The following is an 18,098-nucleotide window of genomic DNA, read 5'->3' as shown; positions in this document are numbered from 1 at the left end:
TCAAAGTCTACTAGGGTTTTACATTGCTAATAGTGACATGCTCGCAATCTCATACAATCTCTTGCCCACTCTTGAGGCTAGTAGATTTGGGGTAAACAAATATATTTACGTTTTAACCATAGGGGCATAATTTTTCGCACATTTCGTTCATTCCCTCCTTTAAGGTTACATTCGAGAAAAGTGCACCTCATTGTGATGGTTCAGCGTGACTCTTGAATTTGAATAGGCTCAAGCATGACTCTTGAATTGACCTTCATTAATTAATTTATTTTTAATTTTTTAAATATTTTTTTAAATATATTAATAAAATAAAAAAAGCATATACAATGTCCTCTTTTTTTTTTTTTTTTTTTTTTTTTTTTGGGTCGAAATATATAACGTCCTTCAAAAGGAGGTAAAGTGGAAATCTGAGAAATTATCATGAAAGGCTTCAAGAAGCTTGCAGCCATTAATCTCGAACAACAATTATTGGCCAATCTGTTAACCCACCCAACCAAAAAAAAGAAAAAAAAAAGAGCAAGTTTGGGCATGTACTCAGTCACAGGTGAAGGACAATTGGTCCAATATAGGATAGAAAAACTAGCATTTAAATTAGAGAGGAAATATTTCCCAGCTAAACTTATTTCAAGCAAAAAGAAACATTTGGTAACTTTTAAACTAATAGGATTTCCTGTATGCAACTCGCGCAATGAACAAATAGGATTTCTCTGCACAATATATGGCCTGTGATCATAACATAGCGCTTCTGGATTCTTACCTGTGCTGAAATTTGCAAATTCTACAATTTCATGCTCCCTTGCATTGTAATGGGGGTGAAAGTTCTAATGCATGATGTAAAAAGAATTTATTCCCTCCCGCCTCAACACCCTTCCATCTTCAATAACAATTAATAATGCCATCAGATGCTTCAGATATTAGCATGACCTAAAGAATATTGCTAGTATGCAATGTTTTTATTACAAAAATGAATATCATAAAATGGTACATGCCAGAAATTGTAGAACCAACATGGACCAGCTTTGCATTTGGAATGGTGAAACTGCCTATACCAATAATAAAACCTTATGGTTCAGCAAACTTACCAAAAACCACATAATTTACAACTAATGAACAAACACTTTCAGATTATTCACAAGTGGTGTCTGATTGGATTCTTTCAAACAAGCGATATATCATAGTAGACCTCGACATCTGAGGTTCCCTCTCCAGGACAGCAATCACATCCTTGACAGATATACTACGAGCCACCCTTGTTTGAGGTGTGATAACTTGGTTCCTTCCACATTTTCTAATAGTCCCTGCTCGAAAAAATAAAAATAAAAATTGCAATTAACAAAGCCTGCACATAAGAATGCACAGAGGATGATTACTCCAGAAATGCACTACACAAAATAACTATAAAATTAAGACAGTACACTTATACACTAAAGCTGTTAGATGAGACTGGTTGCAAGTAAACACATGATTGTTATACCATAATATGGTTGTGAATTTGAATAACATGATTATACAGCTCATACATGCCTAGAAGAGGATAATTTTCCAAAACAGGAAAAGAAGAAAGAAACGTAAAAATATGTAATTAGCAAAGAGAATACAGAAGAAGCCTAAAGCTACGAGAAAACTCCGGGAGCACTTAAGTTTCCATAATGTCCTAACAGGTCTACCTGAAATGAAAGGAAAAAAGTTTCAAGAACAAAGAGTAGAGAAGAAAGCTCCCCAACCTCCACATGGTTCAAATTTTAATGGACATAGAACTTGATGTGCTTTTGGATTTTGATGATTCGAATATTCGGGGATAACATTTTAAATGTTACTCAATACATGCCAACTCAGCCACTTATATGAAATTAGAAGTCGTATTATGTTACCTGTGCAGATCCAAGGTGCTGGAAATCCCCTAGCTAATACAACTTCAAGAATTAGCTCTAAGAAGCTAAAAAATTTATATCTAAAGGTAATGACTATGGCTACTAAAATCTTCAAAATCGTGATCTGACAAACATCCAAGCTTAGTGACACTAACCAGATGCAGCAACTGGAGTTCCACCTCCCCTTTTCTCTGCTTCTTGATTGTCCTTCATAATTCTTCCAGCTGTTGATGTAGGCTTGCGGTTTACATCTTTACCTGGTTGGGACCCAGATGCCACATCAATCCCACCTTCACGCTTTTGCCGGGCTTGCTCAGCCATAAGTTGCCATTTTGACAACATGTCATCCCCTCCAACAGCAGCTCGGGCAGCAACATTTGCTGCTGTCGTCCTCATTTTGTCATCTTCCTCTTTGTTTGGCTACATCAAGCCGAAAGTTACAGAAGACTAATCTCTCTATTCATTCCAGAGGCAAACATATAATGCTGAGCAGAATTCATACCTTAAATGATTTGGAGCGACCATCATCTTTGTCTTTATCACCATCAACTCCATTGTTAACCTCAGGCTGTATGCAGTCATATTATTTACTTGGGACTAATAAAATGCGCATACACTTGTACAAAAATACTCTATGCATGTGTGTGTTTAGCACATTAGTAGTTTACACCATGTGTGCATTGTAGAAATGACAATATAGAATGCTTAAAGATGCTCACTTCATTAAGCCTTCGAAGCTTTTCTGCCTCAGCCTGCTTTTTTTCAAATTCTTCCCTAGCATTCTGGTTGAGATTCATAACTTGTTGCCGAACATCAGAGGTAGTAATAGTGTGGTGTCTTGGTTTCTCAGCATCAACCCGCTAGCACAAGGAGATTCACTCAAAGTCAGGAAATATATAACGCAAGATAAATATTGTTCAGCAGAAAGAAAAAAAAAATAGAAACATACCTGCTTTGACAGTCTGATCAAATTATTTATTAGTCCCCTCATTCTTTCCTCCACACACTGAAGATTCATTTACCTTGGAATAAGATAACATGCAAGTTTATCACAACAGAAAAAGAACTAGAAGCTAGCACCTCACCAGTGACAAACAGCGCTCCACGTCATTGCTTATACTTTTCAAACCACATTTGACCACTGCTAAACCAACAAGCATAAATTCCAGATATCAAGCTCTGTTTGTTATTTCCTTTCATGACAGGAACAAATACAGTATTTTAACATTTCAATGATAAAGAGATAAGCATAGAGTATTAACTAATTTCCGCCAATTTTTTCTGCAAGGGAGCCTTCTGCAAAATCAGCCTTTCTTCTTCTTCTTGCACAAACTTTCGAGATGCTTCTGAAGCTCGACTATCTTCCTTGGGTCCAGAAAACAGCTGCTCTTCCTCTTCCTATTTTTTTTAAAAATATTCAAAGGATTATAAGCATGTTTACTGAATGACTGTCAACGGTTCACTGAATTAGCTAATACTCCATGCAGGATGATTTGAAAATGACAAAATACCATACCCTAAGATTAACTCCACTAACAGCAGTGACATCATTCAGTTGTTCAATGCTTTGATCCAAAAAGTTCCCGGATAATTTTTGCTTCTTACTGAAGAGGTCCAGAACACAATGTGTAAGGATTTAACAGAAAGTTTGTAAGAAACAATTGAAATCATGCACAGAAAGCGATAACATCAATGCAAATCTATTTTACCTTGATGGCGGTGGTGAGGAACCAGGTACTTCAAGAGGCTTCTTTTGGCCAATAGAAGGCTTTTTTGGAGGTGCTCTATTACTAATCCCAGCAGGAGAAGTTCCAGAGGGTATTCGATGGCCTAACTGGCATAAACAGAAAAGCAGAAAATACATTAATCCTCAATAAAGTGAAAAGATATTCATATCAAGGAAAACACATGATCTTTTAAAACAAATATTTGCATGCAGCACAAGTAAACTATGAAATTACTCCATCCAAGACATTTTTTAATGTCACCGTTCAACATTGAGAACTGAGTGGCACAATAAAACAATACAATGTGGAAAAAAAGCATATTGTTATGAATTTACATATATAACTACACCTGCAATACCTGTTATATGCCATACCATATCGACAGTGGCAGAGCCACTTGATGACCATGGATGGCCATGGCCCCCAATTTTTTTTTAAAAAATTCTCAGTATATGCTACAGGATTATGAAACATATGTACAATGCCTTGCCAAAACTTCCTTATATTACTATATATATACTAAAGCGAAAGGTTTGGTTAATGGAAATGTCAAACCATGGAGATAATCTACATATATACTTATATATAAGCTTGTGGAACCCACTCCGAATTGTATTTCAATGATCTGAACTGTTTATTTTTCAAGTCTTCATTCATTAATCACCGTTGACAAAAAATTAGATAAATAATAAATCATTAAAGGATCTAATTATCAAGAAATAAATATAACACGGTATTTCGGAAAACACACTAAAATTACTATGATTTAATCAAATGGTTAAAATATTCTCCGAATTGGGTATTTTTTTAGAGATGATCTTTGAGGGTATACCTAAAAATTGATGGTTCGGATCATTAAACTGCAATGCATACTAGGCTCTACAAGGGTGCCCCTATAATTTTCTTTTTGAGAATGACATCTATGTATATACATATAGGCTTTCTATAGTAAGGATGCCCCTATTTTCCTTACAAGAAGGCCTCTTGTTTATCCATGCAAAAAATCAGCTAAACCGGAAATTGTTTAGCCATTTTATTTTCCACATTTTTATTTCAGTTTTATTTAGCAAACTACTCTCTTTTTTTTGGTGCACGTTTTAGATTACTAAACAACTTCGGATCTAGACAATTTTTTTGCGCACAGTTCTGATCATTGTTTGGGACCCCTATGAAGGATGTGCCCACTGTTCTAACAATAAGGAGATCCTTAACATATAATAATTCTACTCATATATATGCTGGAAGCAATCCTTCCCTGTATAAACTAATGTCTTTGTTTTCCTAATTACATCATATATGTGACTAATTTCAGTTTATATATGGATCAAAATTCCCTTGAACCATTGGCCTATATATTTTCTTATATTTAAAAACTAAATTTTCGGACTTCAATTCACAAACTAAAACTAAGATATGAATGCACATGTCTTTATCCAAAACAAATTTTGAAAGAAAATTCCTGCTAAGACATGAGTTCACATTCTCTATAGAGTACTACTTTACACAAAACACATCAATAAAAGCAAGGAAGTCTGCATCACAACCTAACAAATGCATATGTAGCAAAGAAGCATAAATGAAAAGAATGGAAGTACCGAGACATTAGTATCAACTTGCGTCATTATGGAAGGAGAAACAGAATTTGGGGGCACTGTGCCTGTAGAAGATGAAGTCACCATGCCAGATGTTGCAAATCCCATTCTTGAAGATTGCTTCTCTAAAGATTCATCTGTTGAAATTCCAGGTAACGCACTCCCCTGCTCAAGTTGAGCAGCAGAAACAGAAGGCAGTCCTTGTTGATTAGATAATGGGGGCTTCTGCTGCTGCTCAGCAGTCTGATCAATTGGTTCCTGTTTTACATAAGACATTGATGACACAGGACCGGGATTCTGCTCCTTATTTGAGGACTGCCAAGGAACTGAATTCTGTTGTAAATTTGAATTATTTGTAAAGTGAGAAACAGATCCACCCTGCAGTCTACTAGGGTCATTCAGAGAATTTTGCCTCTCCAATTTGGACACATTAGTCACACCCTGTGGTTCCCCACCTGACTGAGTTGAACCCATGCCTTGATGTTGTGGAATTTGCCTCAGTTGCGAATCATGAGGTTGCTGTTTTAGAGGCACTGTGGAGGTATTGATACTTGTTGCTGAATACGGGTGATAATTACCACCAGTACTTCCATACATGGCAAAGGATGATTGTGGATAGTGCAACTGTTGTTGTTGCTGCTGCTTATTAAGGATTTGTGGAGGGCCTGCGGAGCGCTCCCTTTCTTGATTGCCAGCTACCGCACTAGAAGAAGGCATTTGACTTCCTTGCATTCCATGAGAGTCTGACTGACGTTCTGCCTCCCGCAGTTTTTTAGCACTGTTTTCTATGACCGAATGGCTTGAATCAGACTGCGCTTGAACTGCTGAAGAGGGAATGTGTGATGGGTCTGTGGGAGGGTTGGCGCCTCTCTGATGAAGTGCAAATGAGCGAGGATCAGTGAACGGTGAAGAACCTACACTAATAGATGGCATCCTAGGAGGTTGTTGCTGCACTGAAGCCTGAGGTGGTAACTGGTGTTTAGGACCAGGCTGCAAGGTTTTTATATGCTGGTTTTTAGCTTAGTTCAGACATAAATACATTATTAATCCATTAAAATAATAAAATTCATTTTATACTCACCTGTGATTGTACTTTCATTACTGCCAATTTGAGCATCTGGTCCCCAACAACACTTCGAATGTGCCGGACAAAAGCATCCTTAGAGATTTCGTTGTTCTAGAATAGCGGAAACAGTTAGAAATCATAAAAATTAACAAAACGTACAACACAATGATTATGTGTGTAGGACCCACCTTCAGTTTACCAAATAGAGTAGTAAGTTGCATGGCTCTGTCTTTATCAAGCTGGGGCAATAAGACAGGGAGTAACAGGCCAAATGGTACTTGTTTACTGCGATTCATCGGGTTGCTTGGCTGCTCCGGGATCATTGCCTGTTGACTACTCATCTTCTGAAGCTTTAAGTACTGAGATTCGCTTTCTGGAGTAGGTGTTATGTCCTGCTCATGTTTTGAGATTGGAATTTTCCCAGAAATCGGTATTCCAGCTGTTTCAGGTTTATGGAGGGGTTTCTGCTCTGCCTGCCCTTGTTGAAGATCACCTTGGGGTTGCTTCTGGGGCAAAGGAAATTGATTAAATTCATGTGAGGCATCCTTTTTTTGTTGTATATTCTCAGCAACAGACCCATATTGCTTTAGCTCCATTTCATATGAATGCATTTCTCGCTGTTGTGCAATTTTTTGGTCATGTTGCGTTTGACAAGCTGTGTTTTCATCCTGACTAGCAGTATGGAACTGCGGTAATGACTGACTAGAAGTGTTATTGCTTCCTTGAGACAAAACCGCTGCACTATTCAGTTTCACATGTTACGTATAAACAACGAGTTCTGGGTATGAACATAAGCAAAACCCCAAGACAGTTAACAGGAGATTATGGGTGTAACAGTTAATCAAAATTTTCATACATTCTTGGGAAGTTTCTTGTTATGGTTGAAATGAACAATAGATCTTTCCAGAGAACAATTCAATGAAAATTCATTTCAAATCACTTCTGATATTCTAGGATCAGAAAATGCCCAACAAAAAGAAAAACTGATGATGGTGTAGTAAGTAGAACTGGAATAGGATGAACAAAATAGAGACAAACTAATAACCAAGGTACATTAATATTAGTGTCAACGGAAATGTTTGAAAGTTCTAAAACACAGAATATCAATACGATGAAACATCAAAAGAAAAACAACAGAAATTATGAGAAAAAATGGAAATTTTGAATAATGCATCAAATTGTGCTTGTTAGTTAATTATCTACACTTTTACCCCAAAAAAATTAGAGAAAATTGAAGTGCATGTATATGAGCCTTGTATGATTTAAGACAGATACAACGAACAATAACAAACCCTGCTATTCAAAATAAATTTATTTTGGTTTATAATGATGTAATACAAACTAACATTTGACACGCTATGTGGTGTTATTTTAATACATCGTCAAATGTTTCTTGTGATTGCTATTTTTCCTCACTACATTACCATTTTTGTGTGGAAGAAAGACACATTCGTAAGGCACTATTTTTCACTCAAAATAGCTTAACTTTGGGGGTCTTGGATACTCGGGAGCCACTAAAGAATGAAATATATCAACTGATTAGTTTAATTCTCATTATGACAAGGTTTCGTTAAAAGGTTTTCTTTTTATTTGAAGTTTCATTGAAAAGAGCTATCTTGGACAATCCAAAACAAATCTACATCTTCATTCGTTCACCTTTTGATTGGATCATTTTAAGCACACCATTTAACAATAAGCAAAAGCCTCACGACCAACTTAATGCCAGCATGGGAATGGGATTTTTGTATAAGAAGTAATGGGAACAATTACTATCCTTTCTAAATCATACTGAAAAACACATGCTCAACACTGTTAAGATAAAAATATATAAGTTCAACAGGACCGAAAAAACGCCTAACATGTTTGTTCCAAGAGATGTAAGAATCACATCAAGCATCAAAATGACAAATTTAAGCTGTTCCATCCAAACCAATCATGCTGTCCGAAATTAAAACAAACACCAAAGCTAACTAATTCTCAAAATTAATAAATTTTAACAAAGTGTTCAAAGGGTAATCTGCAAAAAAGGTTAAGAGGGATACCGGAGTCAGAATCAGACGGCTGCGAAACAGACATATCTCCTTCAATGTCCCTGTTCAGAGCGGCCTGGAAGGCCTCCACATCGGCCCCTGAATGCATGGTTTCATCCTTTACACAAATTTTAAACAAAAGAAAAACTTCAGGATGTTAAATTCAAAACTACATATTTAAATTCAAAGCTACAGATTGGCAGCGACAGAGAGAACCTCATCGTCTTCAAGGAGCTTCTTCATAATAGATGGGTCCATGATGAGATATATACACCACCACAAGCAAGTCTATAAGGGCAATCTTTATATCAAACAATAAAAGCAACAAAATTTAAATAAATAAACCAGTTAGCACCCAATAAGATCAACAAAGAAAGATAAGTAATTGAGTAATTGAATTAAAATTAGAGTAAATATACCGCTTCAACAATTGAACAAATGCTGATATATATAGCACATCGAGCAATTTAAGTGTCGAAGAAGAAGAAGAATTGAGGAGGAAGGGAAGAAGAACAGGAGGGGGAGCGCTGCAAAACTCGGTTCACAGCTCACGGGTGAAGAACTGAACAGAATAAGGGGGACGAAGAAGAACTCAGAAAAGAAGAAAAAGCTGATTCCAACTCTATATTTAAGTGAGTAGGAGCACAGGAGGAGGAGGAGAAAAAGACGAGGAGGAGGGAGGGGGACGAGCTGGTGGGCATTTAAGGTTGCGCCTGACGAGCTGGGCTTGGCTTATGAGATAGGCTATAGGCTATGGGCTATGGGCTGGGTTGGCTACCTTTGAGGTAAGCTATTGAGCCTTCTCCAATCTATTTAGGGCTAAACCCAAATTTTTTCTCTCAAAAAAATAACTATTTGAGTTTTATCCGGACTCAAACCTTTTTTTCTCCCAACCTTCCGGACTCAAATTTTAAGTCCGCAACTTTATTAAATTATTTAAGAATAGTTTAAATCTAATTTTTTTTTTAATGGATAACTTTTCTTCATTCAATCTTTTTAAATAACTTCGTAATTTAATTTTTTGAACAATTTGACTTAAAAAATTGAAATTTCACAAATAGAATTGAGATTTTCTATTTAAACCTCGTACTTCTCTTTGTTCACCCCAATACTTAAATCATTAAGCTGTGAGTTATTTTATTGTGTAAAAAGACAAAAAAGGTCATCCAACTTAATAATTAACCCTAGTACATTTATACACACACACACTCCATACACCCCACCACTCTTCATATTAAGTTTTAGAAACCTCATTCCAACTTCTTGTTTACAAACTCTCTCTCTCTCTCTCACTCAAGTTCTCAACAAGACCGAAGTGTTAGAATTTCAGTTATAGTTCTTGGAGAGAGGTAAAGATGTTCTCTTTCTCTAGAAAGTATTAAATTTCAGATTTGGGGTTACATTTGTTTGTGTTTTTTTTTTGCTGGAAACAAAGAAAATTGCGGGGTTTAAATAAAAAATCTCTTTTGGTTCTTATTTTTTCAGTTTGGGGTGTATTTAAGGGTAGTTTAGGAAGATAATGGGGTTTTCTTATAAATTGTGAAAATTTAAATTAAAAGTTGGAGTGAACTAAGAGAAGTGTGAGGTTTAAATAGAAAATCTCATAGAATTTTATTCCAAAAGAAAACACACAACATAATTCGTAAAAAAAAAACAAACAATATTTCAAATTCACCATACATGAAACCCAATATGAATAAACTAACAACCACCATCGTGGGGGCATGTATAATAATCCCCTGAATTATCTTCAGGATTAACATTAAGCTGTTGACCTTGTGCATGTTCTTGCATAATTTCATCTTGTTTATTCACACAATACTTCTTCTTTCTTGGAGTAAATTGGACACGTCCATGAACATTATTTTTTGTTCTTGGGCTTCCTTATCTTGTTGGTTCTGATACGCATAAGCATCAGCTTGAACTTGGACAAACTTGTCCAATATGTTGAGCTTTTGTCTCCTATCCTCCTCAAAAGCAATACCTTACTCAACCAATGATTACAAGTACTTATCCCTTGTTTGTTGAGAAGGGTCAACCATCTCACCTTTTTTTTTTTTTTTTTTTTTTGCACCTTTCGTTTATCTCGCCCTTCAAGCCTTGGACTAGGCATGGTGATATCGTCTACGTCGTTATCCAAATTCACCATACTTGCACTAGCTCCAAAAGAACATTGTGTGGGAGACTTATTTATATCGTTCCACTTTGGGAAATCTTTTAAGATTTTCCAAGCATGATACAACTTAAAAGGCCTATTTGGAGGCTTATTATAATTAAGAAAGATCGTTTTGCATACACGTCCTATGCATGAAAAAATAAATTTAAGTTTGGAGTTGAATAAAATTACAAATATAAATTTAAAGCTTTAATAAGAATGGTTACTTACCACATCATGTAGATTTGAGCCACTTTGTGGGTTCGTATTGGCCTTAGTCAAGCATGCCTTCCAAAAAGAATATTGTTAGTTGATATTCTTGAACCCAGAAGTAATGGCTTGGTATGTTTGTCGCTCGAGTTCACTAATGCCCAGATCATTTTCCAGAAACTTTTGATATACACGCTTCCAAAATGTTTTGCTTGCTTGATTGGTGACAATGGCCCCATCTTCACTGACAAAACCCACCCTTTGCACAATGTCTCATCTTCGTCGAGCCTCCAATTCACACATCTTTGAGATTTTGTGGACATCTTCAACAAGAATAAAATGAGATTGATGAGAATGACGAAGGAAAAATAAATTGAGAAATAGATAAACTAATTTTGGTAGATTATTTGAAAAATGGGTGGGTATTTATTGAGTTTGGAGTGAGTTTTGGGGTTGGATCTGATCTAAATTAATTTAAAATATTATTTTGGTCATTTGATTTAAATTTGAACCGTTGGATTTTTATATTTTTTTTACCGTTAAAATAGCTTAGATTTAATCTAGATCGTTGATTTAAGTTTATTAGAATATATAAAATAAAAAACGAAGTTTGAATTGTTGTCGTTGGATTCCAACAGCAACATCACCAGAGTTGGACAAGTGGCGCGACACAGCTACCATAAAGCAGCAGCATAGTAGCAAGTGGGGCCCACGTCAAATTCCTTGCACATGGACTGCGTCGTGACAGCAGGTGGGCTCCATCGATTTTTTGGGTTCGGCAATAGCTGGACTGCTATTTGGCCCCAAGCTTGGGTTTCCTAAATTTTGGCCCTTTTTCTTGGGTTGAGAAAGGTTTTGGGCTATAATTTTGGATATTTTGGGTTTGGCCTCATGGGTTGAAGATGGCCTAAGAGCTAAGAGCTCGTCTAATGAGAAGACCCAAAGTTTTGGCTCCAAGCCAACTCACACTTTCTCCATACTAGACTATTGGCACACATGCGCACCAATACTAGCGTAGGGACAGTAATGGGCTGGTTCGAGACTAGGTATGATATGGCATTACAATCCATGTCCCCTTCCACGCCCCTATTCCTCTAAGAATTTTTGGAAAATTACTGCACTCGTCCCGTTGTGGGGCTATCTTCCGAACCCGCCCTGAATTCTCGATTTTTTATTTATTTAAAAAATACTTATCTCAAATTGATGAGATAAGTACACAGGCATCATGGGGGCTTAGAGGACTCTCCTTTTATTTTGTTTGCCAAAGTTAGGAAGGGAAATAAAGACTCACACACACGGCCACGAGTACCATGGGGGCTTGAACCCAAAACCACTTGGGAGCACACCAAAAGCTTGGGTCAATTCAACTAACACCACATTGGTGAGGACCCTTTTTTTTTCGGTTTAGTACAAGCGACAACCTAAACTACAGGGGATAAAGAGATGAATAAAGAGTCAAACTCTTTTACTAAACCTAGACCAATAGCCAATATATTTAAACAAATATAATACCTAAAAATAAATCTCATGGATGTGGTACTTCTATTCTAACCTTAGAACGAGGTAGGGCCGAGTAGGCCTAAGCATCGGGCCAAGTTGGGCTTTGGCCCATCTAGCCTCAGGCTAGAGGTGTTAAACGAACTAGGCGGCTCGAGCAAGGCACGAGCATGACCCACTTAAATAAGGCTCGGCACCACACTATCCATATCTTTAGGTTGACCGACATGAGGCAATTAGGTCTAATGGGCCGGGTTGGCCTGTGGCCAGTTGAGAGTCGTCCGACCCAAGACCTTACAGGCCGATCCGTCAGTCGTAATCCAAAGCCCATATGCATTGATTCGAAATGCAATGGGGTAGGTGGACATGAATGACGAATGAGCATATCTATATCGACAGTTCGCGGCCACCCAGAAATCTCATGATGATGATGATGATGTATTGTTGATATTGCTACTCCTCCTCATTCTTATGTTAACCGGATATCCCATAGTATGATAAATAATTTCTAATGTGTTAGCTTTTGGACTTGTGAGCCAAAACTTTTGGATTCTTTGTAAAGTGCATTCATAAACAAGGACAAATGAACCGTCCTTACTAACTGTCATCCCTAGCAGCAAAGAAAGTCCTCTTAACAACACTATTACTTCTTTTGTTTGTGGATCAAATTTCAATAGTTTTCCAGTTGTATTGTGCTCAACATTTGCCTTGTGCATGTCACTGCAGACATACGTATAGTCCTACGTTTAATTATGTAGCACACATTACGTTATTCCAGTAATCAAGCTTTCCTATTCTCTTCTTGAGGTTAAAGCACGTTAAGGGACCCTATCTCATTTTTCCACCTCTTGAACAAGAACTCAAACCCAATGAACCTCTCCTCACTATGGATCTCGAGCCTCTACATTTAGGTCTCGTGATCCTCCTTTCTACATAGGAATAAGCAATTTCTAAAAAAGAAAAAAACTTTAAAAGTAAATTAATCAATGCATTGCCAACAAAGAGCCATTGCCTAAAATCAATGCAATATCACGTATTACATGCTATAATATAGGATATGTGATTACACCTCAAACATTAACAATACATTCCAATTTCATGGAAGAGTGGCAAAAGACTTACAACTACCTAAATGCATGACTTGTGTACTACAAGGGTGGCGAAATCATTCATAAATTTCACAAGTTTTTTTATATTGGCTAAAAATTCTTGAAGATCTTCCACCTCAAACATTATAAATGTCCGAAGTTCTGACGCTGTCTTCATCTCTGTATAAAACGAAAATCTACTAAAACTTTTCGTCTTTTAAGATACAGTAACAAAAACTCAAGATCCAAAACAGTTAATACAAACACAAATTGAACGTGTAAATGTATCGATTTTCTCACTCAGTAGTGTTGAAACAAGAAATGGTAAAAGTAGTAGATTACTAAATACATGTTTTCCTGCATAACAAATATGATTGTAACTTTGGCACTTTTAGGGACCTAGCAACCAGAAAGTTACTAAAACTATAGGACAGACTAAAAAACTATAAGACATCTCTACCTTGAGTTGAGGTTTAACATTAGAAGAAGTTCAAAACAAGGTCTAATAACCTAATATATTAGAAGAAAAACCTTCATAAAGCTAAATCCATGTCTTCTAGTGTTGTTGATGTTGCTGCAGCTCCACCTTATGTTAACTGGATATCCCACAGTATGGTAAATAATTTCTGATGTGTTAGCTTTTCGACTGTGAGCCAAAACTTTTGGATTCTTTGTAAAGTGCATTAAAAAACAAGGACAAATGAACCATCTTTACTAACCGCGATCCCTAGCGGCAAAGAAAGTTCTTAACAACACAGTTCTTTTGTTTATCGATCAAATTTCAACAGTTTTCCTATTGCGTCGTGTTCAACATTTGCCTTATGCATGTTACTACATACATACATACAGTCCTATGTTTAATTATGTACAGTGTCATAAGCAAATTACAATTTTTTATGTGAAAGACTAAGGTGAGAATTGTCTTGTGAAACACACATGGACTGGTTTTGTTAGCTTTACAGCTTGTTCATATCTTGTATTATTATGATACAACTTGTAGTGTTTAATATGCTTTAAAAAGATGTGTTACTAGTAGAGTTTGATTATGATTTCTACTTTTGCACATGAGTTTGTGTTCCACTAGGATTGAGTGTGAAGCCCTTCTTACAGGAATGCCCAATGGCCAGCGAATGATAAAATGACGAGACCTAGAATAGTTTGCTGGATCTTAAAGTTGTCAGTTGGATGTTTTGTAATTGGTAAATAGTTTGCAAATTATAAAATGACGAGACCTAGAATAGTTTGCTGGATCTTAAAGGAATTAATATTACAGCAACATGGTATTGCCAAACTAGAAATAAATTATCAGTTTAAACTAAGACAACTTGATCAACTTTCACTAACTAGTAAGTAACTACTTAATCAATCATCCATATAGGAAACAATTAAACTAAGACAAGTAAACAATTTCATCACATAATGATGAAATTGAATGAATGTTTCCACGCGTTCAGTAACATTAGTAAAGTTAATGAGATTAATAAGTTGTACTACTTAGGATCTCCAGTTGTGGATTTTGTTGGTGTTTACAGGATAACCCAAAACTAAAGTTCAAAGACACACAAAAACAAAGCAATGCCAACTATATGTTAAATAACAATTGTTGCCTTGCCTATTTAAAGATTTACAAATAGCTCGTTAATTAGAAGTTGTGCTTTTTTTTTTCTTTTTTTTTTTGGTGAAGCAAAGTTGGGGTTTTGAATTATGTTTTGTTATGTTGTGCTCTTTCTATATGGTGTGATATGATATTACGACCACTTGAGTCGTGCAATCTCCCAGTACAATGAGAAGCTTTGAAAATTTGAAACTTTAAAACGAGATCAAAAAAAGGAAAGCAAACCAAAAACAATAGCATCTATAACACTAATCACAAACAACACAAACAACAAACTCGTTTGATTAATTTGGTTGCTCACAAGAAACAAGGAAAATAATAAATGTTGTGTCACATGGGTATCCCAGAAAACTAAAGAATTTGACTTGTTTGACTTGAACAACACCAACTACCCAACTTGTCAACCATTACTGCTTAGGAAATTAATGTCCATCTATGATTTACTCTTGTTATTTACTCTTCTTACTTAGGTAAACTTTACAATGAAAAAGGAAAGGAAAGATTTTTGTTGAAATTGGATATAGCATACATAAATGAAGGAATCTAAGAATATTTTTGCTCGTGGTGGAGGTGGAGCCCAAGTAGGAAATTCCTTGGTGCCCAAGTCAATGTCTAACAGAGAGAAGGAATCTATAATTCATTGGAACAAACAAACTGAAAGTGACCGTGGTCCTCCTCTCCCTCCAAACAAATTACTGAAATTCATTGAAACTTAAAAAAAAACTCAAGACACTCTTTCTGAGTAGAGAGCAGAGAGCATAGAGAGAAGCTTAGCTTTTTTTTAGATGAAGAAACCAATGCTAGTGTATTACACCACCTTTATCCTCCTGAAATCATGCTGAAGTAATCATGTTAATGTCGTCCTCAAAAAAGCCGATATTCCTCTTCCTCTCCTCCTCAAATTCAACTTGCAACTCCAACAACTCTTGTTGGTCCTTTATTGCTCAGTAGATTAATAGCTAATAACTATAATGATAGTTCCAAGAAGAACCATAACCCTAACCGCTACCTCCATCTGTTTTTCGACATCAAACCACCTGCATACTGTAGGGACAGCCCCCCCAATTTTTCAATGACTATCTCCAACAACTGTTGTCGCAGGCCTGGTCATAGCCCCTTTACCACACTCAAGCTCATCTTCAATCTACTTCACCGATGTGGTAAATTTGACGAGCAAGCCTTCTACATGACCGCTTATTGGCTCTACCAATACCACCCCAAGACCCTTCCTGCAACGTCATTGCTATTGCTGCCTCCTTTGGCACTATCCCCGACCTTCTCTAGAGACCAATTGCCAGTGCTCGTTTCTACCACCCGATCACACAAGGCATCGAGGGCCGTACTTAGATGATGAGGAGGAGGAGGGAAAAGATCTTGGTTATGGCAAAAAAGGCTGTTGGAGGTACTAGCTTGACCCCAATTATCGCCTCTTACATGACGTCGTCTCCGATATTTACGCTCTGTGCCTCAAGTCTGACATTCAGAGCTTGAAAAATCATAGGATTAGCAGTGATGATGAGCTTGAGTGCTTGGAGATAACTAGGGCGGCAGATTTTTTTCCCTCACATCGACTCTACTTACGATCGCGCCATTCTACTCTGCGAGAGCATTGTGAAAAAGGTTTTCCCGCGAGGAGGAGGAGTAGAATCGGAGGAGATTGATGATGATTACGCGTACAGAGTCAGGAAGCGGTTATGGAAGAAGGTTTTGATGCCATTGAATAAAGCTTTGGCCCACACGGCTCATACCGGTGGCAACAAATGGGATTATAATCCGGGGTTCAAGCGAGAGCTCTGCGCAGTTAAGACTTATTTGGACGACGTCGTTAAAGCTGGCAAGTCCAAGATTCAGGCCAGTGTTCTACTTCCAAATGAGATCATAGGCTTTCTTCAGAGAATGATGGATAATGACGATGACGATGTGCATGATCTAGTGGATGCGGCTGGTCTTCAGTGGAAGACCATGGTGGAGGACATCTACTTAAAGCAAGGCAAGTTTCAAAAGTGTTTGGTTGTATGTGATGTCAAGTCAAACAACAAAGTGTCAATGAGTTTGGGGCTTCTGTTGTCTCAACTGAGTGAAGAGCCATGGAATGGAAAGGTGATCACCTATAATGAGAACCCTCGGCTGGTTTCCATACAAGGTACAAGTTTATGACAACAAAACTAGGCCTGTGGGATGTTGAGGTTAATTTTGAAAAGGTGCTTGATTTGATCCTGAAATTGGCTGTGGATGAGAATTTGAAGTCGAAGCAGATGATCGAGAGGGTGTATGTGTTCACTCCCTCCAGTGAGGCCTATAATAGATGGGAGACTAGTGATTTTGAGGCAATGCAGAGAAAGTTTAAGGAGAAGGGATATGGGGATGTGGTGCCACATATTGTATATTGGAATATCAGGGCACACATACCTGTGCTAGGGATGCCTAATACACAACCAGGCTTAGGCTTCACCATGTTGAGTGGCTTCGTCAACAACAATTTGATCAAGTTCTTCCTGCACAATTGTGGGGATTTTGGCCTCGAACATGCCATGTAAGCTGCCATTTCTGGCCAGGACTATCAGAATCTAGTTATAGTGGACTGATCAATTTCATCATCATGTGATAATATTGTTTACTTGTCTTAGTTTAATTGTTTCCTATATGGATGATTGATTGATTGAGTAGTTACTTACTTGTTAGTGAAAGTTGATCAAGTTGTCTTAGTTTAAACTGATAATTTCTTTCTAGTTTGGCAAGACCAGGTTGTTGTAATATTAATTCCTTTAGGATCCAGCAAACTAATCGAGGTCTCGTCATTTTATCATTTGCAAACTATTTACCAATTACAAAACATTCAACTAACAACTTTAAGATCCAGCAAACTATTCTAGGTCTCGTCATTTTATCATTCACTGGCCATTGGCCATTCCTGTAAGAAGGGCTTCACACTCAATCCTAGTGGAACACAAACTCATCTGCAAAAGTAGAAATTATAATCAAACTATGCTAGTAACTCATAAAGGTTTAACACATATTAAGCAAGAGTTCTAGCAATCCTATGTATCATAATAATACAAGATATGAACAAGCTGTAAAGCTAACAAAACCAATCCATGTATGTTTCACAAGACAATTCTCACCTTAGTCTTTTCAACACCAACCACCCAACTTATCAACCATTACTGCTTAGGAAATTAATGTCCATTTATTATTTACTCTTCTCACTTAGGTAGTTGAATTGAATCAATTGTAAACTTTACAAAGA

The 18,098-nt window shown here is 36.9% G+C and overlaps 2 protein-coding genes across 8 annotated transcripts; one reads left to right on the top strand and one right to left on the bottom strand.

The window, feature by feature from the left end:
• Positions 1-566: 566 nt before the first annotated feature.
• LOC103336646 (transcription initiation factor TFIID subunit 4b-like) lies at positions 567-8,972 on the bottom strand. Of its 7 annotated transcripts, none has more exons than XM_008239724.3 (16): positions 8,706-8,972; positions 8,503-8,587; positions 8,299-8,404; positions 6,445-6,992; positions 6,272-6,367; positions 5,194-6,180; positions 3,581-3,705; positions 3,388-3,475; positions 3,134-3,269; positions 2,957-3,015; positions 2,821-2,877; positions 2,591-2,731; positions 2,374-2,439; positions 2,027-2,291; positions 1,083-1,298; positions 567-874 (listed from the first exon to the last, which is right to left on the bottom strand). In XM_008239724.3, exons 2-15 carry the CDS (start codon positions 8,542-8,544, stop codon positions 1,126-1,128), a joined length of 2,889 nt encoding a protein of 962 aa, XP_008237946.2. In that variant the 5' UTR covers positions 8,545-8,587; positions 8,706-8,972; the 3' UTR covers positions 567-874; positions 1,083-1,125. The 7 variants fall into 7 exon arrangements, with proteins under 7 accessions (XP_008237946.2, XP_008237947.2, XP_088912059.1 ...); XM_008239725.3 differs by having other exon boundaries at positions 2,957-3,012; XM_089055933.1 differs by having other exon boundaries at positions 2,957-3,012; positions 6,445-6,997; positions 8,706-8,951.
• Positions 8,973-16,198: 7,226 nt separating this feature from the next.
• LOC148915470 (uncharacterized) lies at positions 16,199-17,388 on the top strand. Its single transcript, XM_089041926.1, has 3 exons — positions 16,199-16,253; positions 16,395-16,951; positions 17,053-17,388. Exons 1-3 carry the CDS (start codon positions 16,199-16,201, stop codon positions 17,386-17,388), a joined length of 948 nt encoding a protein of 315 aa, XP_088898052.1.
• The last annotated feature ends 710 nt before the right edge of the window (positions 17,389-18,098 follow it).

This window comes from Prunus mume, linkage group LG7 (genome assembly GCF_029339155.1).
Source record: "Prunus mume cultivar Tortuosa linkage group LG7, ASM2933915v1, whole genome shotgun sequence".
NCBI classification, from domain to species: Eukaryota; Viridiplantae; Streptophyta; class Magnoliopsida; order Rosales; family Rosaceae; genus Prunus; species Prunus mume.
Note: the sequence above shows the minus strand (reverse complement) of the source record. Positions and strands in the feature narration are given on the sequence as shown.